General features: G+C 53.3%; 1 protein-coding gene across 1 annotated transcript in view; it reads left to right on the forward strand.

Moving 5' to 3' along the window:
- CDH22 (cadherin 22) overlaps positions 1–25,358 on the forward strand; it is a 77,400-nt gene that overhangs the window by 24,641 nt on the left and 27,401 nt on the right. Inside the window, exons 2-5 of the mRNA XM_066561299.1 lie at positions 273–1,215; positions 5,041–5,335; positions 15,134–15,253; positions 24,581–24,748. Coding sequence (XP_066417396.1) covers positions 991–1,215; positions 5,041–5,335; positions 15,134–15,253; positions 24,581–24,748 — 808 coding nt within the window. The 5' untranslated portion in view covers positions 273–990. The remainder of the gene's footprint in view (positions 1–272; positions 1,216–5,040; positions 5,336–15,133; positions 15,254–24,580; positions 24,749–25,358) is intronic.

The raw sequence follows: 25,358 nt of genomic DNA on the forward strand, positions 1-25,358 counted from the left end.
CTCTCAACAGCCAGGACCATGTGGTGAGGGGGTGCCCTTGTCAGCAGGATCCTTGGTCTCTTGAGTCCCTGCTGGAGCAGATATCTGCAGTGCTGAGAGCTCTGCAGCCCTCCCTGTTGTGTTGCTGCTCTGCAGGACCTGTGGGATTTGGCCTGGCTGTGGAGCTCCTGGGGCAGGGCAGGGTGGGAGATACTGAGCAGGGCTGCAGGAGCAGCACAGGGGGACGCTGGGCCGTGTTTTCACACCAGCTCTGACACTTTGGCTTTTTCCAGGCTCCTGGAGATGCTGCTGACTGCCCTGCACCTCCCTGCGTGAGCCAGCAGAGAATGGAAGTGGCCGGAATCATCTGGGCAAAGGATCCTTCAGCAGGCACTGGGATGGTGTCCCCCTGAAGATGGAGTTACAAATGGCCTTGTGAGCTGCACCTGTGGCACACACACCTGCCCTGCCACACCCCTTGCACAGTAGTCCCAGCTGCCACAGGACAGGCAGACGTTGGCCACAGCAGCTCATCCTGTCAGCTCCTCAGTGAAAAGCTTTGTGGAAGAGCTTCCTCCTCCTCCTCCTGTGAATGCCAGCAGTGGGTGTCAGTGCCCCGTGTGCCCGCTGGCAGGGTGGGCAGCAGGTTGTGCATCGCCCCCCTGCCCAGCCAGACCCACGGCAGCCCAGCACGGAGCCCTGCAGCTCTGTCCCCAGGGACAAATGCCAGCTGCCAGACTCTTCTCTGGAGACCCAGCAGCAGCCTGCCAGGAACCAGCACTGACTGCTCCCACGCCAGCAGCGGGCAGCCCGGGCCACCTCTTGTCCCAGATGTGACTCAGGCAGGACAGGAGCGCTCCAGCTGCAGGGCAGGGCATGCAGCAGGGACAGGGATGCTCTGCACTGACCAGGCAGCCTCACACCCCTAGTGTGGACTTTCCTCCTGCTTCTCCCTAAAGGATGCTGGCTGTACACCCAGAAGCTCCTGCTGATGCAGCCTCCTAGAGTGCCATGGCGAAGGGTCTGAGGGGCTGCTTGTGCACCATGCTGCTGCTGCTGTGTGCTGTGCAGGAGCTGGGGTGCTGGGCCATGCACACAGCAGGGCAGGGCTCTGACCCTGGGGAGCCCGGGGACCCTGCCCTGCTGGCCGGAGGGAGAGTGAAGCGTGGCTGGGTCTGGAACCAATTCTTTGTGGTGGAGGAGTACACGGGCACGGAGCCGCTCTATGTGGGGAAGGTAAGCTGACCTGGTGTCTCCAAGGGGCTGACAGGGGCAGGGTGGGAATGCTGGCACTGCTGAGCAGAGAGAGGGTCCATGTGAAGGCTGTTCATGGGGGCCTGGCTGGAGAAATACTTTGTGGACTGTGATGGCAGGAGCCTGATCCCTGCTGGGGGTGGTGAGGTTAATGTGCTCCCAGGACACACCAAGATTTACATCTGCGCTCCTACAATTGTATACTGGCTTCTTGTGATGTCTGGGGGTGGGTGCAAGAAGCCCTGTCTCTGTGGGACAGGTGACAGTGCCTTGCTGGACAGGACTGGGTCTGCAGACAGGAGCTGACCACACTTCTCTGCTGTGTGACCTCCTGGGCAGGCTGGACATGGACCTCTGCTCCCTCCACTCCTGGTGTCCCGAGGCTGAAGGAGCATTTCACCTTGGGGTTGCTGGGCTTTATCCTTTTCTGGGAGCTTTGGAGAAGCAGCTGCCCCACGTGTCAGGCAGATGGGTTGTTTGTATTTGGGTGAAGGCAGTGCTAGCTGTTGGGACCAGTCAGAGGAACACACTGGAGCTGGAGGCATGGGCTCACCCCAAAGGAAAGTGCCCAAGAGCTTGTACAGCAGGGCTGTCTGATGGCCTCAGCCGTCTGGGCATGAGTCTGGAGGAGCTTGAAAATGGGTTTCCTGGCTGGGGGCCAGCGGGGATTTCAGTGGTGATTTGTGTCCGTTTCAGCAGACACTCAAAGCCGCGCTCCTGCGCCGCCCTCGGAGCAGGCACAGCTAATTCATGGCTCCCCTGGGAGCAGCACAGGGCCTGGCACTGCCTCGGCTCCAGCTGAACCCAAACCTACAACTCACCCGTTTTACAGCCCCTTTCCACATCAGCCACCACATCACCCGCCTGGCTCCCAGCAGCAGCAGCACTGCCTGGGATGCCCAGGGCTGAAAGCAGCATGGCCAGGCTTTTCCTGCTGCTGGGAGAGGATGGAGTGCTCGCCTGGGACACTCCTTGTCCCCAGCAGTGTGCCAGCCCTCGTAGCACAGTCTGTGGGTCCAGACCCTTCCTGCACTGGGGGAGCCTTCCTGCTCTGGGGCTTGCCCTCTGTGGATGCCTCTCACACACCTACATGTGCTTTCTGAAGGGCCGATACCATTTCCATAAAATCTGGGTTCTCTAGCTAATCCTTCTTCTGAACTGTAATTTCCCCTGAGGCTGCTGTCAGTTTGATGTGGATTTCTTTGGGTTTTTTAAATAGAATTATGGGGTCAGCACTAGTTACAAACTTCTGCATGTGGACAGATCTATTTTAGATAGAGGAGAGGATTAAAGGGAAAAAAGCAGATTTAATTAAGTTGCTAATATTTAAAGAAAATTGATGAACTCGGGCTTTATGAGTTGGAGCAAACAGAGTGCGCCTTTATTATGGGCTAGTTTTTATTTGATTTTCTTTCTTTTCTAGCCCCAGAGCCATTTTTTATTTGTGTATCTGTGCTTTCTGTTTAATTGCTTTTAATAAGGAATGTGCACCTCTGTTCATATTTAATTTTGATTTAATTATTAGTATGTAATTAATGGCTTGGTAAGAATTCTGCTTGTAGTCTTTTAGGACAAGGAAACAATTTTCCCATTTAACAAATGGGACAGATCAGCTTATTGTCCTCCCTCTGGATGTCCCAGACACTGCTCTCCTTGCTTGGGGCTGAGCTGCAGGCAGGGCTTGGGTGGTCCCTCTGCTCTTGGGGCCCAGTGTGTGTGGCAGAGCTGTGTGACATCAGTGTCCTGCCATGCCCAGGGGTGGAGGGAGCCCTGAGGCTGCGTGGGAGCCTGGTGCTCCCCAAGCCTGCCTGCTGTGACAGGGAGGAGAGCACACCCCTGGCACGTGGTCCGTGGCATCTCCCCTTGTGTTTCTGTAGTCTGCCATCCGGCCCTCCCCCATTAGTTGTTGTTTAGCCAAGCAGCACAGATTTAGCTCTTTTAATCTTCCCCTGTAAATCAATCTCTGCAGCCCCTTGAGCCCAGGCTCCATTTTTCTTCCTAGCATTCCGGTTTGCAGGGATGCTGGTGTCTGCTCCAAGCAGTCAGTGATGAGCAAATATGTGAAGAGGATGTGCTGAGAGCTCAATGTGGTGCTGGATGCTTTATCTCTAGCCTAATTATTAATCATGAGCCCGGTGTTCAGCAGGAAATGCAGGTTTCTGCTGCCTGCACTGTACAGACCTGGTGCTCCTTCAATCTGAAAAGCTCACGGAGTAGCAGTGAGAACTGGGAGAGGATGATAAAGTGAAGAGGGCAGCAAGCTCTCCCCCCGCCTGTGGGGAGGACTGGGACTGGATGGCCAGGCTGGGATGACCATCCCACAGACCAGGGCAGGATGCTCCAGGTGGCCAGGGTGGGGTGACCACCCCATAGGCACATTTCCAGCCAAAGCCATCACGGTGGTCCCAGACTCTGCAGGGCTCACAGCCCTATTTGTGAGCTGAGTGAAGGTCTCCCTCCAGGCAAGCCTTGAGAGATGTGTCACCATGGGCAGTAATTTGTGAATGTTGTGCAAAATGCACTGAATTGCCTAACGTGTGGGTCCCTCACTTGTGAAATAAATTCATAAACTGTATCTAACAAGACAAATATAATGAAGGCATCATAAAAAAAGAGGCAGCTCTGGTATAAATTCTTGCTGGTAGAGCTGTATGTCTGAAAGGTGGATTATAGAACTGCAGTTTGGAAGATTGAATGGCCCATAAACATTTTCATATTTCATTAGCCGATTAATGGACGGCTTTTTTCTTTTTGTGGAGGGGGGACATGACTTTGCTGATTCTAAGCAAAAATTGTAGGAAACAAATGAAAGCAGCTGATGAAACCTTTCCGGGGGCCTGTCCCATTATGGATTGTCCCAATTAATGCCCATGCTGCTCCCTGTCAAGATGCATTCTGCCTGTCCAGTTACTGTTAATAGATTTCTCATAAGTGGCTGGATTGTAAAAACCTCATAACTCAGTTTAATGCCACCAATAAAATTATCTCTGGACGTCTGGCCTGGATTCCAGTCAGCTCTTGGTCCTTGGGGAGCTGCTGTTTACCCTTTCTTTTCCTAATTCCAAACATTGTCTTAATTAAAAACTGAAGCAGCAGAGATTGCCTGCAAAGGCATCTTCCTCAGGGTCTGTTTTTAGTCCTGAACATGAACTGATTTGTCACACTCTTTCATGAAATTTTATCCAGGTGGGGCTCTGGGCCTGATGATGGGATGTTGTGACCCCTGTTGCCCTGCAACATAAACCCAGCAGAGGGGTGCAGCAAGTGTGTGAGCTCTCCAGCAGGGAGATTTGTCAGCACCACTGCCCAAATCATGGAGGGTGGCTGTGGCTGAGGCAAAGCAGGTGGATGAGGATGGACTTTGGACAATTAAAGGGAAAAAACTGTTGGTTCTGTAGAAGGGAGGGGATACTGATGTTGCAGCTTGGGAGAGGCAATCTCATGCTGCCAGAATCCTGGGTCCTTGCCCAGAGGGAAGCCTCTTTCTTTGGAGTGCAGTTGAGTTGTCCTTTGTTTTTCCATCATCTCGTAACCTCTTATTAAAGGAGTTTGTCCCTTGGTTTGTAGTGGGGTTGGGCACTGGCAAAATCTGTAATCTGCAGAGCTGTAAAGACAGGCCTGAAATTCCAATTTATTGGGCCTTCATGTCAACCAGCAGGAGTTGTCTGGTGGTGCTCTCTGTCACTGTCCAGTCCCACAAGAGCAGAGGGGCATCACACAGGGACCATGGGCATCTTGTGCAGGTGGCCGGGGTTGGGTACAAGCACATCCCCAGCCTGCTCCCACCCTGTCCCTCTTTCCCTGCAGATCCACTCAGACTCTGACGAGGGAGACGGCTCCATCAAGTACACCATCTCCGGGGAGGGCGCGGGCACCATCTTCCTCATCGATGAGATCACAGGGGACATCCACGCCACCGAGCGCCTGGACCGGGAGCAGAAAACCTTCTACACGCTGCGGGCACAGGCCCGGGACAGACAGACGGACCAGCTGCTGGAGCCCGAGTCAGAGTTCATCATCAAGGTGCAGGACATCAACGACAGCGAGCCGCGCTTCCTCGAGGGGCCCTACATCGGCAGCGTGGCCGAGCTGTCCCCCGTCGGTAGGTCTGCTCTGGGCTGGGAAAGCTGCACCTCTCTCCTGTCACACCTTTGAGCCCGCTGTACCCCACAAAAACCACTTGCAAATCTCAGGGATTGCAGAGCTAGGGAGCCAAAAGGGAAAAATAAATAAGGTGGCTTAAGAAAAACAAGTGGATAAATCCTCTGAGCTGATTGCCAGCCTTTGGCTGAGCGCTCAGTCTCAGCCCTAAGCCGTGCTCTGGGGATGGGGTCGTGGTGGTGCCAGCTGCCTGCTGTGCATTGACTCTGGCTTTGCACAGCCCCCTCTCTCCTGAATGCTGGGTGTTGGACTAAACCCTCACAAATCAAGGGGCTCACAGGGTCTGCCTGTGGTTCAGATTGGTCTGAGTGGTGCCTCTCCCCCAGCTCAGGCCATCCTCTGTGTGCTGCCTTGCTGCTCTTCTGAGCCCCAGGGCTGCTCAGACATCCTCCCTTTGAGCAGAACTGCCAGACCCTTCTCAGCTGGGTCTGCCCTTCTCTGAGGGGCCAGGCCTTGCTGGCTGAGGCTGGGGAATTCATGTCCCTGTGACAGAAGTGTGGCTTCCCTGTGTTAGCCTTTACTGCCCATCCCCTTGGCAGCAGGCCCCTCTCAAGTGTGTTGGTGATCAGCCTCACTGAAGCTCTGAGGGCCAGGCTGATGATGATGGGGCTGCACGAGTCCATCCCCCTGGGATGGCAGAGCAGGACAGCCAGCACTGTGCCCACCCAAGCTTTGGGAAGGGTGCAGGGAGGTGAAGTGTGAACTGCAGCACTGCTGCCCTCGCTTCTGCTGGGTTCCCATGCTGCAGAGCACATCTGGAGTCCAGGAGAATGGCTGTGCTGCACTGCCTGAAGCCACAGCATTCCCTGAGCACCCTGGGCTCTCTGCTACCCCTACAGCAGGCTGTGTGTGTCGGCATGTGCTGTGAGCAGGAACTGTACATCACTGTTCCCAAAGGCTGTGTGCAGGTAGCAGACAGCCTGTGAAAGGCTGGCATTGAAGATCAGACAGGACCCCAACACTCAGCAAGGGCTGAGTCAGCACGGGAGGCAGCAACAGTGCCAGGAGTGCAGAGAGCCCCCGGGGCAGGGGGAGAGCTGAGAGCAGGGGCTCAAGCAGGGGCTTGAGAGGCAGCTCAGGGGAACCACCAGGGCCTGCTGTGCTGCTGCAGGAAGGTCTGGCTGCAGAGGGCAGGGCATGGTGCTCAGTCTGCACTGCCTCAGGACAGAGCTCCAGCTCTCCCTGGTTCATGTGCAGCATATTGCAAGGCTGGTGTGTGGCCTCCAGCAGGTACAGATGTGCAGGAATTGCACCAGAGGAGCTGCTGCTGCCTGGATTCTGTTCATGTACGCAGAACAAGTTCTCCTGAGGCATCCCAAGCTCTCCTTCTGCTTCCAGTTACCTGTGCAAATCCTTGCCTCAGTCAGAGAGAGACCCCTTGAACTACAGCTGGGTGCTCCTGGAGAAATGAAAGACAGCATGTGGGCACCAAAGCAAGAGGCATCCTGTTCCCAAAGGGAAGAAAGAAATTAAATTAATCTAATTTGCTTGAACAACATTTTAAAAAGCAAGGAATTCTCAACTCTGGGTATTAGACAAGAATCCCAGTTCTTTGAAAATCACTAACAATTATGGAGCTGCCTGATCAGACTGATGTGAACAAGACATATCAAAGGAGACAGTTTCTATGCGAAATTGGAGATCAGAGGGAGAAAGAAACACGGTTTCACAACATGAAAGAAGGCGATTCCTGCAAATTAAAACACTCGGAAGTTAAAAGTGAAGAGAAGTGCTGTGAAGGGCGTGGGCTGCATTTCCCAGCTGTGTGCTTAGAGAGGGGAGCTGGAGCCAGGAGCCTGCTCTGCTTTCCAGGCTACCTGCCTGCCACAGCCTCAGAGCCTCCTGCAGTCTGGCTACCCTGGGGAGTGCAGGGGCTCCTCCAGAGCAGCCTTGTCCTGGAGACAGCCCAGGGAGGGCCTCACACATCATCCTCCCATGGTGCTGCTGCCTGGGCCCCAGCCATGTGAGTGCAGAGCTGGAGGGACCCACAGGCTGCTGCTGTTGCTGTAAGTTCCCAGCTCCCTCCCACTTCTCCCTAGGCTTTGCCCAGGAACAGGCAGCACGAAGGACAAGATGGACACAGCCTGTGAAAGCATAAACAGGCAAGGCTGGCAAGGAGCTTTCTGCTCAACCCTCTGAGGTTCAGCAGCTGGGAGGTACATGAGGCTGGTCAGGGACCTGGTGTGGGAAGTTCAGCTCCAGATGCTGCAGGAAGGGCTGAGGATGCAGGACAGGGGAAGCTGCTGGGCCAGGGAGGTGAAATTCAGGATATTCTTGTGGGAAGAGACCTGTCAGGCCCTTTTTGTGTGAGAGTGCTCCTTGTGTGGCACCAAGGCTGGGTGCAGCTGTGCTCATGGCTTTGTTGTGGTTGGTATTGGTTATTGATATTTGCTGTCTCTGAGCTGGACAGAGCATCTCCCCTAGAGCTGTGGGTATTTCCATGAGAGTGACTGGGGAGTGCCTTGCTGCCTTCCTGAGTGTGGATGGAGGTGATCCCAGCTTGGTGCTGGCCAAGCAGGAGGACGAAGGCTGGAGAACTTAGGTTGGCTATTAGTGTGTCAAGATCAAAGCCTGGAGACCTGCTGATGGCCAAGCTGCTGCCAGCACCACTTGGATTCATCTGTAGTAGGTGAATGTAGTAAAAAGAAGGGTGATTGGGTGACTGGGATGGGGCCACTCCAAGGGCAGGGCTGCTCTCCAGCTTGGAGCTGCAGGGAGCTGCTCATTCCCTGTCTCTGCAGCTCTGCAGCCTTTGCTCTCCATCCCAGCCTGAAGAGTTAGGGTGACCCCTTCTTCCTCCTCCCGTGGTTTTGCCTTCCCAGGCCTCACTGGGGTTTGTGCTTGGGTGGTTTTTGTTCTCAGTCAAGGCAGCTCTCAGCTGCACTCTCCATTCCCTGCCAAGAGCACAGTCCCAGCTCCCAGAGGTGGGTGCCTTCCTGGGGCGTGAAGAGGAATAAACCAAATAGAGTCAGATCCGCTCTGTGACAGCAGGAGCAGATCAAAGGACATTATTTGCATAATGAAGGAGTACTAATTGGGAGGGAAAGTCATTTGATTTCCTAGTGTCTAAGAGGGAATAACAAATGAGAGAAGTGCACAAACTCTCAGAATAACTGGGAGTGCTTTGCAGCACAGCTGCCCTTGCTCTGTCCTGGGGCCAGGGCAGTGTGTTTGTACTGAGACTGAGACTGGGGGTGCACTAAAGGCCTCTTTGTTCCAGGATCTTGCCTTGGCAGTGGTCAAAGTGCATTCTTAGGAAGGAGGAGCAGCACACACAGGACATGTGATGCTCCTCTTAATATTCTCCCAGCCAGCATCTGTTTTCAGCTTGGAAATTTCTTTGGCTGTGGGTGGTTTCTGGGAGTTTAGTCAGCTTTAGTATCTGTCTTCCATGAACTCATCCAGACTCATTGTAAACCTCTGCAGAGGGAAAAGAGAAAGGATTGCTCTTGTTATCTGATGGATCAATAGTGGCAGATGCAGAATGGTCAGGAGGATAAGGCATTTGTAAAGGGCAGAGGTGGTGCCTGGAGTTAGCCCCAGCCTACGAGCCAGGCTGGAGAAGGCATTGTTTTCTACACAGGGATATCCTGCACTTGGAAGAAGCACATCCAAAATGGAAGCTGACCCAGTAGCTTTATCTGGCCTCCCTTGGCACAGCAGAACCCGCTCAAAAACCAGCAACTGGCTTTTCTGGAGAAACCTGGTCTGGCCTGGGGCATCAGGAGCGGTAGTGCAGCTGCTGTGGGAGGTTTGCAGCCTGGCAGGGAGGGCAGCTGGGTCTGTAGAGGGAGGGAGAGGTCTCTGCTCAGCCCCCAGAGGGAGCTGGGCTGGAGGCAATGCCCTGGAGTCACCCAGGCTGAGGAAGGCAGGGGCTCCTGGGGAGTATTTTCACTGACTGCCCTGTGCCCACAGTGTGCATACCAAGGAGTGGTGTGTGTGCAGGATGGGGCCTGAGCTGCAAATCCTGTTTACTGCTGTCCTGTCACCCCAGGGAGAGGCTGCTGGTCAAGAGCTTGCAGGCTGCTCCGTGCTGGCACCCCAGGCTCAGCCTCTGTGGATACCCCTGGCTGGATCTCTCCAAAACATCAGAGTTGAGCAGAATCCAGCACCAAAGGGGGAGACCTGCAGCTTCAGGAGAATGTAGGATGGGACCCAGCCAACTGCCTTGGAACTGCAGCAGCTTCACCTTGTTACAGGAGGTGCTAAAATTAGCTGTATTCTGGGCTCCTTTCCTGATCTCCCTGGGGTCTGCTTTGCAGCTGTCTGCTGCACTGAGGCGTGAGCCCAAATCCAGCACACGGTGCCTCCTGTCAGACAACTCTGTTGGTTGCACAGGGTGGGTGTTGCAGCCCAGAGCTCACCTGTGGGGTGCCTGGGGAGCAGGCAGGGTCTGGAGTGAGGAGCATGCCAGGAGAGTCATATGCTTCCATGAGAGCATCGCTCCTCCCTTGATGCATTTCACTCTCATTTCTCTGTGTAGCACCATGTCCAGATTAGAGGCGATTTGGCTGTACAGACAGAAACTTGGGGTCAAGCCCTGACTCCAGCACAAAGCTGGCTGAATGCAGAAGTGATTATTGTGAAAAGAAATTGTTTAATCTCCGTGCTGGAAGCAGAGAAAAACACTTTGTTTACCATACAGCCAGAACACTTGCAGGCAATTGGATTTCCCCCCACACACCCCCTTTTGCTGGAAAGTGCTGAAGTCACTTGTGAGTATCTGGAGTTGCTGGGAGCTGGGGCTGCCCTGTCTGTTTGTCCTTGGTGAGGGGAGTCTTCCCCTTCTGCACTGTGCTCTAGGTCACAGGCTCCAAACACTGCCCTGCCCAAGTGAGGATCTCATCAGGCTGCATTTGGCAGCCCCTCAGGCACCTGAGCCTCTCCATGGGATGCTGTGGTTTGCTCCCCATGGCACCACGTTTATCTGCTCCATGCCAGGGGCTGGGGTGCTTTGTGCAGCGCCTTTCTCTGGCCAGACACCCCAAAAGAAGTTTCACAGTAGCGCACACCCCAGCAGGTTACTGCCCTGGGGCTTGTCCTGTGGGGTGACAGGGCTGTGCAGTGAATCTCCTCTGGGCCTGGCTTTCTACCAAGTCAGGATGTTGACAAGATTGCAAGAAACTCACTTCTGCTCCAGTAATTTTTAAGCTACTCCAGTTCTTTTTTTCCCTGGTGTCCTGCCTGAATGTGTCTGGGGTGCATCGGCCACTGCAGGTGTTTGGGGCCAGACAAAAGCTGTAAATTGCATTGTTTATAAACTCCCTCCTGCCCCATGGCACGCAGGCACCTGGAGCGGGAGTGCTGCACACTGGCATCAGGCCAGGGCATGTGGCTTTGCATGACACAGCACTCCCTGCAGGGTCCCCGATGTTCTGCAGGGCTGAAGTGCCCCAGTGCTGTCCTGGAGCTGGCCAGATCCACACAGAAAGGGCTCTCAGCATGGCCAGAAAGTGTCCCTGCTCTCTGCCTGAGCTGAAGGTGGCAACTGAGCCCCAGAGCTGGTCTGGAGAGCATCTGGAGGCTCCTGGTTTCGCCACAGAAGGGTGAATGCTGCCATGAGGAGGGACAGTCAAGTTTAGCAAGTGCTGGTTTTTCCTGCCGCTCATTTGCCTCTTTGCCTGCCCAGAGCCTGGCTGTGCTTCTGTCCCTGGGGAAGTGACAGGTCCCAGCCACCTCCTTGTGGATTCAGTGCAGGGCCTCTCTGCTCGTGGATGTGTTTGGAGTTTGCCTGTCAACATTTCTTTTAGCTGAACGTGTTTGCAGTGAGTGGCATAGCAAGTGGCCTGGAGCTCTCAGCCTCCTTCACGCAGGGATGGCCCCAGAGGCTCTGGGTGCCATGGGAAGGCAGTCACAGGTGCCAGGACAGGCCTGCACTGCCATTCCAGAGGTGCCCTGCAGAGCCCATGCATCCCATGCAGGGCACTGGGCTGGGCTGCTGTGCCCTGCCAGCCCTGGGGACACTCAGCATGGCAGGGTGGCTCTGGGGGCTGCCCTCAGGGGAGGGGACCCTGCAGAGACACAGCTCCTGCAGCTCCTGGGCTGTCACCATGGTATTTTCTGAAAAATCCCTTCGCCAGGATTTCTTCTTCTGGGAAGATGAGGAGCCTCAGCTTCTCCATGTCTTCCTGCTCTGGAATGTGGTCTGGAGATTGTTTATCCAAACATGTGAATTGTTTTTATTGAATGACCAATCACAGCCAGCTGTGTCGGACTCTCTGAGTCAGTCACGAGTTTTTATTATTCATTCTTGTTAAGCCTTCTGATGTATCCTTCTCTTTCTGTAGTATAATTTTAGTATAGCATTCTATAATATAATACAATATAATATAATTTCTCAACCTTCTGAGAACATGGAGTCAGATTCTCATCTCTCACCTCGTCCTGGGGCCCCTCAAACACCACAGTGGGGCATCACGGGCACCTCTGGGCGTGGGCAGCCCCTCCCTGCCCTGCTGACCCTGCTCACAGGGAAGGGATGCTGCTGGCAGAGCTCAGGGCTGGCTGCTGGCCCTGGCACGTCTCCAGGATGGCTCAGGGTGTGGAATGGGGACAGCCCAAGCAGGGCCCATGGGGACAGAGGATGGCTGGCAGCCACAGCCAGCTAGGCTGAGGGAAGTACTGCTCTGGAAGTGAGGGTCTGGAGGAAATCAGGGTTTGTTTGATCTGCTGTGCCAGAGCTCACCATTGCAGAGGGAGAATTGGAGATTGATTCTGACCTGTTAATTTTTATGTAAGATTGTTGGTTTCCTCTGATCTGTGGAGTGAGCTTGTCAGGGGAGGAACCAAGGTCTTATCTCATTTTACATGTCTAATTATCTCTCTGGATATGGGCTCAGGCTCCTTGGGTATGGGAGGCGGGTGATAGAGTACATGATGGATGTTTAGATTTTATTTAGTGTATCTTTTATGGCTAAGGCATGTGCCAGAAAACTAAATAAAAGCTGTACATTCTGTACTTGCTGTGGGCAGTGCTGTGCTTGGAGAGCAGGGAGTAATATTGGAGCAGGGTGGGAGCCAGGGAAAGCTTGTCTCTGCAGGAAGGAGGGGACCAGGTTAAGCTGAAATTGAATATCACTGCTCTTCACATGGACAGAGAAGGGTGGGAAAGGGATAAATGGAGGTTAGAGAAGGATGCTGGAAAGTTAAACTAATAAATTCCTGATACCCTTTAGGTGACCTTGATCAGGCATCTTTGCAGACAAGAAGTCAAGACAAAGAGGGGTCAGTGCTCCCTACCTGGCTGATGTTGTTTTTTTGTTAATGAGATGCTGTGAGGGCAGGTGGGGAAGGGCAGAGCCTTCATCACCTCTGGCATTGCTGGCTGCAGCCCCAGGGCACTGTGGCCCATCTCTGCCTCTGAGTGAAGGTGTCTTGCTGCAATGCTGATTGGTTTCCCTTACCCCTGAGCAGAAAACTCTGGTCCCAAACATGGGGCTCACCCCTGGGACCTGGAGCTGCTGCCCTGTTTTTCCAGTTCTTGGGAGTGCCCAGCAGCTGTGGGCCAGGAGCTTTCAGTGCTGGCACAGGAAGCCTGAGAGCAGCAGCCCACCTCACCTGTCCAAGGTGTGGCTTGGGATGGAGACACAAACTGCTCTGGGTGGGCACAGTCCTGCCTCCTCTTCAGACTCTGCAGCTTGGCAGCATCCAGGTAAATACTGGAACACAGGGAGTACAGCTGTGCCTGACAGGGATGGAGTAGGGGGTGAGTTCTGCAATTGAATGAATGCATCTTGAGATGCAGGGTGGTGCAAACATTTAGTGGCCAGCCTGCCTCTCACGATCCCTGCCTTGGGATGACTGCACAAACAGGGCTGGAACAGGAGGCTGTGGTGTGGTCCTTGGGGCACCTGCTCTGTCTGCAAATGTGCAGTCCTGACACAGGGTGTACAGGGCAAGGGCAGGGAAATAAACTGATGGGCTTGGGTCCTGTGGGTGAGGGTTGAATCTCCTAACCCTCGGCAGGAACAAGTGGCTCTTGGGGTTGGGGATGTTTGTGCAAGGTCAGCAGGCTCTGCCTGTGCTGCAGATGCTACTGTGGGCACTGGGCTCTCAGCTGATTGCTGCCAGGCTGTGCCCTCCCTTGTCCCCCTGGGCAGACACTGCTTTCTGTGATTCTCAGACTTTGGCACCTCCAGCATCCCTAGGAGGCTTCTCTCCTGCAGCTGGGAGAAGGATGCTTGGAGACCCTGGTATCATCTCCATCCTCTGGTCCCTGTTTTTGCTTTCTGATCAGAAGCTTCCCAAGGGAGCATGCCAGGCTGCCCGGGGGAATGTGCAGAGCTGGTGTGGGAGTGATGTGCCTTGGCTCATACCTGCCTGAAGGAGCTGTGTTATGGCAGGGAGAGGAGGAGGAAATGCAGCAATAGTATTTCTTAAACAGTTGTTTGCCAGGCAGAGAGCCAGTGTTGCCGTGGTGTAAAATCTGGACGTGCCTGGCAGGGATGCACCATAACTTCACTGGAGACAGCAAAGCATAAATAAGTTGACTCAAACTAGCTTGTTGCTGAAGACTGATGAGGGGGATTCTCCTGTTATCAGCAGAGCTGCAGCTCTGAGAAGGCTGCCAGGGAGAATGAAAAGCAACCATGGTAACTGCTCGTTTCCCTCAGTGAGCACCCTTTCAGAGTGAACTGGACTGGGGGAGCCTGTGCATCCCAGCTGCTCACAGCAGCACTGTGCTGTGCTGCCTCATCTCCTGCCTGACTCTGGGCAGGGCTGGTGCAGGAAATCCCTGCCTTGCCTGCCGGCTCTGGGCTTGGGGTCTGCTGACAAAGGAGGAGGAAGGCACCAGGGATGGTTTCAGCTCCACATCTGCCTCCTGTGACACAGGAACACAGGCTGCTTTTGTCTGACTGCTCCAGTGCTTGACCTCTGGGCAGGGATGCACCGAGTCTGGTGCTGGAGATGGAACAGAGTAGCCTGTCCTCACAGTGCTTTGGTCACACCACCTACTTCCTCAAGGTGTCTCTAGGTAGGGATAGGCTTCCCTTCCTTTCTCCCTTTTGTTGTCTCTCTGCATCTCAGCCCTTTTGCTCCTGCCCCCACCCTCATGTCCTGGGTCCTGCTTTTGTTAAATTGAACATGATGTCAAATTAAAGCCATCACAGGGACAGTTGGAGTGAAGTACCCAGTTTAATGAGGCAGCCTTGAAAATCAATAACTTAATTGCAGACATTTGATGGACTTTTATCCAATTTATAGTCCTCCTGCCCTGCTACGTGTAGAGCATGAGGACCCGGTGCTATGTCTGGCTCTGGGCAAGTGAAAGCCTTTCCTCTCCTCAGGGTGCTGTCCCTGGGCAGGTCTGCCTGCTGCAGTGTGGATCAGGCCCCAGCTGGGTGGTCCCTCTGTGCTCTGGAGGTGACCATGCACTCACTCTGTGCTGACAGGAAGGGCAGGTGCCGGTATGACATCCCCACATGGGCCAGTAGAAAGCTACTGGGAGAAAAGCTCCCAGCTGATCAGACCAGTCATCTCCTGGAGAGAGCAGGTCCTGCTCCAGGACCCTGTCCCTGCTGCCACTCTGCAGCACACCAGAGGCATTTGCAGCAGTGTCTGCAATGTCTGGAGTCCTGGCTTTCAGGTGTTGGTGGGGAGGCGATGCTGCATTTGCACCCAGCTGTTCTCTTTCCCCTCATCATTTGCAGGCAATCAGCGTTGGGCCCTGCTCTGAGGTCTGTGCTGCTCTTCTAAACTCCTGCCTGACTTTCTGTTTTCCTCCTTGTCCCTGCTGCAGGCACCTCTGTGATGCAGGTGATGGCCTCTGATGCCGACGACCCCACCTATGGGAGCAGTGCCAGGGTGGTCTACAGTGTGCTGGAGGGGGAGCAGCACTTCACTGTGGACAGCAAAACAGGTGAGCAGCACCCAGCTGGGCTGGGCCACGAGGTCCCACCGGGGCTGTGGCTCCTGGGCATGGCTGTGAGCCAGATCTGTGCCTCCCTGCTGGCCACTGGTGCTGGATCCTGCTGGCAGGGGTGTTGGAGAGGAAGCTGCTGCCCAGCTCCATGCCCTGCCTGCAGCAGGATCTGCAGCTGCCTGCCCAGAGTGCCTGATCTGCACCTGCACTGGCCGGAGCTCCTCTCTGCCTGGAGCAGGAATGCCCCCACAGGCACATAAAACTTCAGTGGAGAAGGTTTAAATACTACCAAAGGGGCCTTACCAAAAGCTGCATCATTATCACCAGGGCTTTGATTAAAGGTAACACTTTAAATTAAGGATAGGTTTATAAATGTTCTATTAATATTTAATGAAAGAACAGTAGAAGCTGCTCCATTCCTTAATAACTTATAATAGAGCCTGTTGTAAAATGCCTCTGTAATAAATCCCTGGCAGATGATGCTCTGACATACTGGTTAGAGTAGACCATAACCAGGAGATGTTGGGATATATATTGTCCTTGCCTCCCAGGAGTTTGACTCTCATTACCCTTAATGAGAGCCTCACAAGCTTGCTAAGAAGGGAAGACTCAAATGCTAATAAGGGATATTTAAGGCACAAAGCATGCAGTAAAGTGCCCGTAGTTTAAGGAAAATTTGTCAAAGGACAAGCAGGCTGAGGAGCTGCAGCTTTTGTTGGAAAACTGGACAGCGAAGTCCTCCCCACCCTATTGCTGAACCACAGTGGCATGAACTGGGCTGAAGTCCCAAGTCTCTGTAAGTCTGATCTGTGTGTGTGCTGATATTTTCTAAGGCTGGGATTTGTTTGGAGATGCTGGTGTAAGTGTGAAGAAGGTCTGTGTGCCTGAACCTCTGCACCTGCAAGAAACCCTCCAGCTCCTGACAGTGCTGTGGTGCACATGGGGAAGCTGGGCCCAGCCCTGGCTCTGCCACCAGCCTGGCTGCTGCTGGAGGAATGCTCAGATTTGGGGGTTTGGGAGCTCCTGCACACTCCTGACACTGTGGCCTCTGCTGGGAAATGCCTGTGTCTGGACTGAGGCCGGTGCAGGGGGGAGAGGGCACAAGCAGCAGGCTGGGGCTGTACCCACCCCTTGCTCAGGAGCTGTTGCACCTGGGCTCTCTTCTCTGCCAGATTTGCTTTGTTTTATATTGTGTGTGTAGGAACAATAGGCTAACCACTGAAAATGCAGGTGCACGTGAGATCCTGTTAATGTGAGACAGCTTTGTGTGAGTGAAGTCTTGCTGCTGGAATGGAGAGGGACCACTGGGAGCCAACTGCACAAGCCAGGACGTGCAGAGGCTCAGCTTCCTGCCACATTAATGCTCTGTTTTAAGGCATAAACTAAAATGTGCCCTGTGGGACTGTGGTGAGAATTAATGTCACTCTGGGAATCCAGGCTTCTTGATTCCTTGACTTTTTGTGTCTTAATTCTCAAGCTGGCTGTTTCATACACTGGGGGGTTGATTTGCTGTTTTACTTGCTTGTGTTTCACAAAGGCAAAATTGCTGACAGTCTGCAGAAGACTCCAGCCCCTCTAGAGCATGTCTGCTTGCAGGATACCTGGCTGCTAACACAGGTGTTGGGGCTGACTCTGGGGGTCTCTGAGCTGCAGCAGGCCTGTGGCAGCTGCCTCACCAGCACTGCGGGGCTGCAGCTCTGCCCATCAGCCCCTCAAGCTGTGGCTGCAGCAGGGCTGTGGGGGCACAAGGTGTCATCATATCCACCCAAACACACCCCAACCTGCTCCCACTCTCATTCTGTTGGAACAAGACTTTATGCTGCACAGGGGAATCCAAGTCTGATTGCCCGAGGTGGCCCAGCTTCTGCCCTGAGCATAAGATTTAATTATCCATAGCAGCAGCGTAGCTCTCAGAGCCACCATTGTTATTAATGGCCATAAAAAGAACCATAAAAACTTGGCATGTTACATTTCTTATAATATATGATAATGAAGAACAATTTGATTTCCATTTTTGGTTTTGACCTCTTTCTCTGCTGTTTCTTGCAGGTGCATGCATGCATGTGCTGCCTTGCACACCTCCTCAGCCCCTGACTCCTTCCAGCACAGGTTCTCTCTTCCCCCCTTGTCTTGTGCTCTTTTCACACCCTCATTCATAGCACAGGTGTGGCATGTACAAAAGTGGTTTCCATGCCTGTGTACATGAACATGGACCATGTGTTGCTGACTTTGTCTCCTGTTCATGGATGTTTCCAGCTGTAGTGTTCAGCTGGGATTTTGTATTCAATGGACCTTTCACAGGCAAACCCAAACTGTCTGGCTGCTGTGCTGTGCCAAGTCCTGCCACTCAGTAAGCCCTGAGTGCCTGTAGCATCTCGGGTCTCTTTGGAGGGAGAAAAGCATCTAAATGGCTCCACTGGAATAGTGGGAGCAGCAGGATGGCATTTATGCTGTAGGAAGATTCCAGAATTGAATGATGGTGAAGAGAAAGCACAGCTGATGCACATAAGCTTTTCTTTCTTTCATATACAGCAGCCACTCTCATGCTTTGAGATTAGTTTCACAGACTGAAACTTGTGTTGTGTACACCAAATCAAGTTCAAGAACTTCACCTGTGTGTGCTGGAGGTCAAGGCTGGGGTTTTTTTTGTGTGAGTGGGGAGCTTTATATCCATAAGCTTTTGAGGCAAGGTTTTCTTGCCAGCTGTAAGAATATCCCCGTGGCTTGTTGCAAGAGCCTGCAGGCATTAAGCTTTGTAAGCTTTGTGCTGCTTTCCTCTCTCAGACAGGGTGCAGGCAATCTTTGCTCCTTGCAGCAGGTGAGCAGCAGTGCCCGTGCTGTGGCTGCCCTGATCTGCTCAGGAGGCTGTGCTCTCTCAGCAGCCAGCACACAGCTCTGCCTGCTGCTTCCAGTGGGAAACAGCCTCTTCTGCTGCTGTGCTGGGTGTTGGCTCTGGGTGAGAGCAATAACCTGACAGCAGAATCCCCCTCACTGCTGCTGGGCCATGAGCCCAGCTCTCCCAAAGTTACACAGGGTGGGAAGTTTAGTGGCAGCTCCTGTTCCAGCTCCAGGAATCTCATCCTCACCAAGATCCTTCAAGCTTATTCTTTTCCAATATGGAGACGTCCACCTGAGTGTGGGCACTCCGAGTGCATTTACATGAGAGGAGAAATTTGTGCATTTGAATCCACGGGCTGCTGCTTTATATTACCCTGCATTCTCTGTACCACTGCAGAATATTCACCTTTATAGGGGCAAATCTCTCTTTTGGCAGGCAGCTGTGCCTGCCTGCTCGTGTCTGTTCCCATGTGCTTTGCAGTACCCTTTCTTATCCCTGGCAGTGTGGCTGGAGACTCACTGCTGCCTGTGATCCCTTCCTTGGGAGGGAGCCTGAAGCTGCTCAACACCCCACAGCCTGCTGCCCCTGTTTCCAGCAGTCTTGTTCATCCTTTTTTTGGGATATTGAGTGCTACAGAGCAACCACAGCATGGAACACCATAGGTTTCCTTATGTTTGCTTCCTTAAAAGCCAGCTTGTCAGTTTGGGGCTGTGCATGGGAGCCTGGCTTTCTACCGTAAGGAAGAGGTTGTTCTTCAAATCTGTCGCTCTGCTGAATGCAGGGAAAAGGCAGAACTCAGAAGGTATTTGAAATGTAGTCTGGCATTTGTGATGACTTAAACCAGCTCCTGAGTTTTAGAGTCTGTGTCCTGATTTAAAGACTGAGCCATAAGGGCTTGGAGCTTTTTGTGCCAGGGAGAATGGAGATACTGGTCTGCTGGGATGAAGCTGATGGTTATTTGCGTGCAGTTCTCAGTTTTTTCACCCCTACCTGCCAGCCTTGCTGTGTTTGGAGACAGACCTGCCTGGTTCTGGGGCAGTAAGGCTGGGCTGGGAGAGGAGCTGGAGCTGGGAGCTTGCTGCACACTGAGCTGTTGGTCTGTGTGATGTGGGGGTGGGAGGCAGAACACGTTTCTCTGCTGCTCTTGCCAGTTTGTTAAAAATGCTCCTTGGTGCCTGGAAAGACAGATGTGTGTTCTGTGTGCCCAGAGATTGTGCAGGTCTGTGCCCCATCCCTGTGCCTTATCCACCAGAGCTGTGCGCAGGCACAAGGGACTCTGAGTGTAAGGCACAAGAGTCTGCAGAGAAGCCGCATCTGTTTAAGGGGATTCCTCTTGTTAGCAAGATTGAACATTAACAGCCCTTTTCTGAGACTGGTGCAAGAACTTCAGCTGATTTGGGACCAAATTGTATGTTTGGTCATCTTGAGGAAATTAGAGTGTATCTACTAATGTGCTGAGGGAATTAATGTTAAGTGATGAGGGACTTAGCTGCTAAAAGAAGGGACAAAGAAAGGGTGAGTGTGCTGGCTCTGCACTGGCATGAGCAAGGCTGATTGCAGCCTGGAACAAGCCCTTGTTAGGTGCTTCATGAACCTCCTGACCCTTTGTGCCTCGTACTTCACTCAGAGCACCTTTAGCTTCTGCCTCTCAAATTGTGCTGAGCTGAAGGACAGGATGGGGGCTGGAGGGAGACTGAAGTGCTGGTTCTTGGAGCCAAGACCTCTTCTGCAAGGGCTGACCTCCTCCAGGATGTGTGCTTCCAGCAGGACTCATGTCTTGGCAGATATATTGGTATTTCTGTGTCCCTGCAGGCAGGTGAGGGCACAGGTGAGGAATCTGCAGTCAGTTTGGCAGTGCCTTGCCATTCCTGGCCTGAGGCAGAGATGGTTTGATCTAACTGACCAGGCTGCTGGCAGAAATTAATCTGCTTTATCCAGTTAAATAGGAGAGGGATAGAGGAGACAGACCTAGATTCTTCTCAGGCATGCACACTAAAGAGACCCAAATGGCAGGAAGACAAGGCTTGTCACCATGATGGTGGCACTTCCATCCCTGGAGATACTAAAACTTTGACTCTTTATGGCCCAGAGGTAATCTCATCTGCCTTTGAGGACTACCTGCTTTGAGCTGTGATGGATCAGGAACCTCCTCAGGATAGGTCCCTGTTTGTTACTCCCTGACTTTCTGGCTTGTTGATCCTCCTGCCCTCAGCTGGAAGGTGCCTTGTCCAGGCAGTCCCTGAGGATGTGGACATCTGACCTAGAGGTACCTGAGAGCAGAGCAAAGCCCATAATGATGGGATTCCTGGAAGGCAGTTACCTGCTGAGTGCTTTGTCCTGCTTTGTTTTTGTCACCCAAAGAGAGTCTGCTGTTGGAGCAGATTCAGTGGTATTTATGTGATGCTCTAAGTGTCCCCTTTCCTGGTAATTATACTGATTAATCTGGATCATGCTGGAAAGCCACATGTGCCTTGTACCAGAGGGTATGCCACCCCGTGTCCACATTATTCAGCTATAACAGATAGTGACAAGAAGGGGGGAGACAACTCTGAGCTCGAGGTTGTTCTTGCTTTGTTAGCAGTGTCTGGGAAAGACAAAGTTTGTCAGTTTTTCCGGCTGGAAAGAAGGTGAATCTTGGGAGATGATAGCAATGGCTTTTCTGTGCGCTCTGTACAGCCTTGAGGAAGGAAGGTCTGTCTCCATCCCTTGCAGCTTCTTTGCAGAGTCCCTGGGGGTCAGGTTTTGGGAGCAGAGACTGTCTTGGCTCTGGAGGATGGGACCATGTGGGTTTGCTGCTGGTGGATGTTTGAGGCAGTGCCCTTAGTGCCACATGGATGTGGAGCACGTGTGGAGACCCTGATCTGCCACAGCCATTAGCAAATGGTGAGTGGTACCTCAGCCTAGGAGGCAAAGCCAGCCTGACTCTGGGGCTGGTGGCCTGATGTTGCCCATGCCATTTGGGAATAGCATCCCAGTGACAGTCCTGATGGGCTCCTGGAGGTCTGGCAGTTTGTCTGCAGCAGATCCCCACCTTTCCAGGATGGACTGGGCACACAACACCATGAGAGGGAGTTTCTGATCAGTCTCCACCCCTGCCACAGGCAGAGATTTTGTCTGCCTTGTGCTGCTGGAGGAACAGGAGCTGGCTGGGGACATTGGCCCTACTCTGCATGTGCCAAACAGCCTGGACTTGCTCCCCGTTGGGACGAGTGACCTTGGAGGTGTTCTGGGAAGTGCCTGAGCACTTTCCTCCCATCCTGCATGGCGTATTATGAGCTATATCATTACGAGCAGCTCAGTTAAGTCATTACAGCCTTGGTGAATGCATGAGCTTTTTCCCTCTCATCCCAATTCATCACTATTGTGCTGACATGAATCATTTTCATTATAAAATGCTTCAGACCCCGTTAATTAACAGAATTGCTTAAATTTCAATGAGACAGTGCTTGCCCAGAAATAACAGTTTTGTATTCACGGTGGGGTGGCAGGAGAGGCCTGTCAGCACCAGCAGCTGGGGCTGGCCCCTGAGCCCTGGGGCTTTGTGCAGGGCTGGCCCACTGGGAGGGTGCCATCCTTGCTGGGATGGGTCCTTGCCTCGTTTCCTGCACCCCCTCTGCCTCTGTGTGTGAGGGGGAGTGGGACTCCCTGCTGAACGGCTTCCTCTGAGCAGAGCAGGTGCATGAGGGGGTCAGAGCACACCCTGAGCCCCATCACAGGATAATCACGTGCTCCCTTATCTATGGGGCTGAAGGCAGGAGGGTCCAGGTAATTTCAGAATCTGAACTGACAGAGGGACAAGGGGGGCTGGGTGATAATTGTGCCTATCCTGAATTCACTCACTCATAAACCACTGATCTGCGTTTTTCAATTGGGGCTACCTTGGAGCAAAACAAAACCTCCAAAATTAGGCCATACCTCTAGACTGAGAACAACCCCTCAAGGTGCTGATAGCATCCAGACCCAATAGAATTGATCAGTGGACCAAGCTACCCCAGGGATAACAGCACGGTCTCCTCTGAGAGCGCGTATTGATGAGGAGGTTTCCGACCTCAGTGTTGGGTCAGGGCATCCTTGTGGTGCAGCCACTACTAAGGGTTTGTTTCTTCAATGATTAACAGTCCTACCTATCTGAGTTCAGACCTGCTCCCTTATCTATGGGGCTGAAGGCAGGAGAGTCCAGGTAATTAGAGAACCTGAAGTGACAGAGGGACAAGGGAAGCTGGGTGATAATTGTGCCTATCCATGAGAGCTGGAGAATGGCAACGATCTGAAATGATGGTTATGTCTTTATAATAAATCCTAACAATGCTAATCCTTGCAATAATTGCTAGTTTCACAAAGGAAGGAGTGATAAATGTCTCCTGAACAGTTTTGCCAGCTCCTGCTGCACCTGTAATGTCATGCAAAGGGCAAGGGGGAGGAATTTCATCCTCCCAGCTCAGTAGCATTTCTGGCTGCCCTTGGGCCGCAGCACCAGTGGCTCCATGGTGTGAGCCCTGGTCTGGAGGTGCACAAGGCCACAGCAGACACATGAATGGGGAAACTGGAAACCTGCTGGCTGTGGAGTGAAGATATCTGGTAGCCTTGGGGTCTATCCCTGTAGCCATACCTTGGCTCCTTGCAGCCTGCTGGAACTCAGCTCCTCCTCTGCTGTGCTCTTGGTGACTTGGACCTTTGATGCTCTAGCGCTGCTCATTGTGCTGCACATCAGCAGATGGATTGCAAGGTGCTCAGATCTGGATGGTTCTGGATGGTTCTCTGCTGTTTGCTCAGCAGGAGGGGAGCTCCCTGTTCCCCCTGGGTCAGACCCCTCACTGGGGACCAGCAGCCTCCTCCAGCCTAGCACCAGGCAGGATTACTGGTGAAACAAAGCAGAGATGAATTTGCAGTTCACAGTAGGAGGAGGTAAAGCTGATAGTTAAACAGAAAACGCTGGAAGAGAGAGGATTTACAAAAACACAAAGCAATGTCTAAATCTGTGGGAATGTTAAAAAACTGAGCTGGAGGGGATTTTAAGTTGATTCCTGTCTGTTATGGGCTGCTGCTGGTACAGTGGGACTGGAATGTGGTGTTAATGACCTTGTATCCATGTAGGCACTCCTTCCTTCCTGACCCTGGTGCCACTTCAGGCCAATCTTTTCTTTCTTTCTTTCATCCTCAAAATTTTTTTCCCTACTTTGTTTCCATTTAAATGAAACAGTCGTGGGTGACTTATAATTTCTGCCGTGCACAGAGTTTTCAGGCTTTTACTGCTCTTTGTTTCTTGCTTTACATTCCTTTATATTTTAGTCCTGGTCATTTCCTCAATCCCAGATGAATACTGGAGACCTATAAACACAGGTTTTAAGAGAGTTACTTTTGTAAGAAGTACTACCACACCATTCATTTTGTTAAGCTCCAGTGCATTCTCTGACACAGAGCATGTGTTTTGTCGTCTCTGGTCTCCTTAACTTAGAAGGACACTTGTAAATAAGGGGTTTTGTGCAGACAGACTCTTAGAAATGTGCTGCCCACGCTTCCATTCTCCGAATCACACAATTCCCCCCAAGATGTGCCCAGGCCATGGCACCTTGTAGATAGAGCCTGGGCAGGGGCACCCCCTGTTCTGTAAGGGGTGCTGCAGCAAGCCTGGCTCCTGCTCAGCAGATCAGGACAAGTGGGCTGTTGCAGATGTGTGCCAGAGGGGTTTTGTGACTCAGCCTGGGTTTTTACAGAGCAGACCTCGAGGCTGGCCCCAGCACAGCCCCCACATTTGGGTGGGAGTGAGGATGAGTCCTCTCTTCCTGTGGCTCCTGCCCCCTCTGACCTCCACAGATCTTTCACCCAGCTCCCAGTCACCCTGGAGGAAAAGCACAAACCTCCTCTGTGCCAGGGTTTTACCCAGTGGGAGCTTAAGTAGCCCACAGGAAAAGCAGCAGTTGGACTCTTTCACGCTTCATGAGGAGACTTGCTGGGAGCAGGTTGAGCCTGTGGTCATCCCTGGGCTTCAGGAGGATTTTTGGGATGTTTCTGGCTGGCTGACAGCCTCCTGGGCTTGTTCTTCTCCCCCTCAGTGCCCTTCTCTCCCCTTAGTTGGCTTTTGCTGACATGATCTCTTGCAGAGGGGTTCAGCAGACACTGGTTGTGGCCAGCAGTGTGTTCCTGCAGCAGAGCTGGCCAGCAGCACCAGGGCTGTGGTTGGGGACAGTGTCCCAGCAGTGAAGGGAGGTGACAGTGCCTTCTTCTGTGCACTGGTGAGAGGCAGGTGCTGTACCTGACACCGGATATGATTCTGTGGGATACCAGAGTGAGCCCAGGGAAGGGCTGTGAAGGTCGGTGCAATCCTGGAGCATCTGCCCCGTGTGGAGAGGGAGATCCAGCTGATCCTGTTTAGGTCTGGATCTTGTCCAAAGCAATCTCCAGTGAGCCCTTCCAGCCACAGGCTGTGTGTGGCTCTGTGACCTGCCCTGTGACAGCTCAGTGCTCAGCTGTGCTGCTGTTTGCAGGTGTGATCCGCACGGCCGTGGCAGACCTGGACCGCGAGACGCAGGACCGCTACGAGGTGGTGATCCGTGCCACGGACATGGCAGGACAGCTGGGGGGGCTCTCTGGGTCCACCACGGTCACCATCGTGGTCACTGATGTCAACGACAACCCGCCACGCTTCCCTCAGAGTGAGTGCTGCTGGCCTGGGCGGGCACTGGGGCATGTCCTGGTTCCTCTGGGTGCTGGGATGGAACCTGCAGGCTCAGCCAGCCTGGCCACTCCAGGGTGACAATAACAAGGGACCATGGCACACGCAGCTCCTGGGTCTGAATGTGTCCCTCCCTGCCTGGCAGCACAGCGGGTGCCAGATCCCCGCCCCAGTGCAGGGCCTGGAAGCACACATGGCTTACATGGTAGGAGAGCAGGGCCAGCCCTTTCCTGAGCCCTTCCAAGCAGCTGGAAGCCAGCAAGGTCCACCGTGCTGCTGTCCCCTGGGAGCTGGGGCCAGAACTTGTCTGCTGGCCTGGCCCCTCCTGGCTGCTGTGTGAGGCCTTGTCACACCCTTGCCCCAGAGCGAGGACAGTGACGCTGCTCAGGGGCGGCAGCCTTGTCACAGCACAGCTCTGTTTCCCAAACTGCTGCCAGGGGCCTGTGGCTGGTGCTGGTGTCTGATCTGGGACCCTCCCCAGGCAAGGTGCAGGGTGATCCTGCTGTGAGGAGTGGGCTGTGAGGGCTCTGCAGTGCTCTCTAGCAGCTCAAGGCTGGCAGGCCAGGGAAGGGGCTGCAGCTGGGGGAGGC

Source organism: Molothrus aeneus, chromosome 17, assembly GCF_037042795.1.
Source record: "Molothrus aeneus isolate 106 chromosome 17, BPBGC_Maene_1.0, whole genome shotgun sequence".
NCBI classification, from domain to species: domain Eukaryota; kingdom Metazoa; phylum Chordata; class Aves; order Passeriformes; family Icteridae; genus Molothrus; species Molothrus aeneus.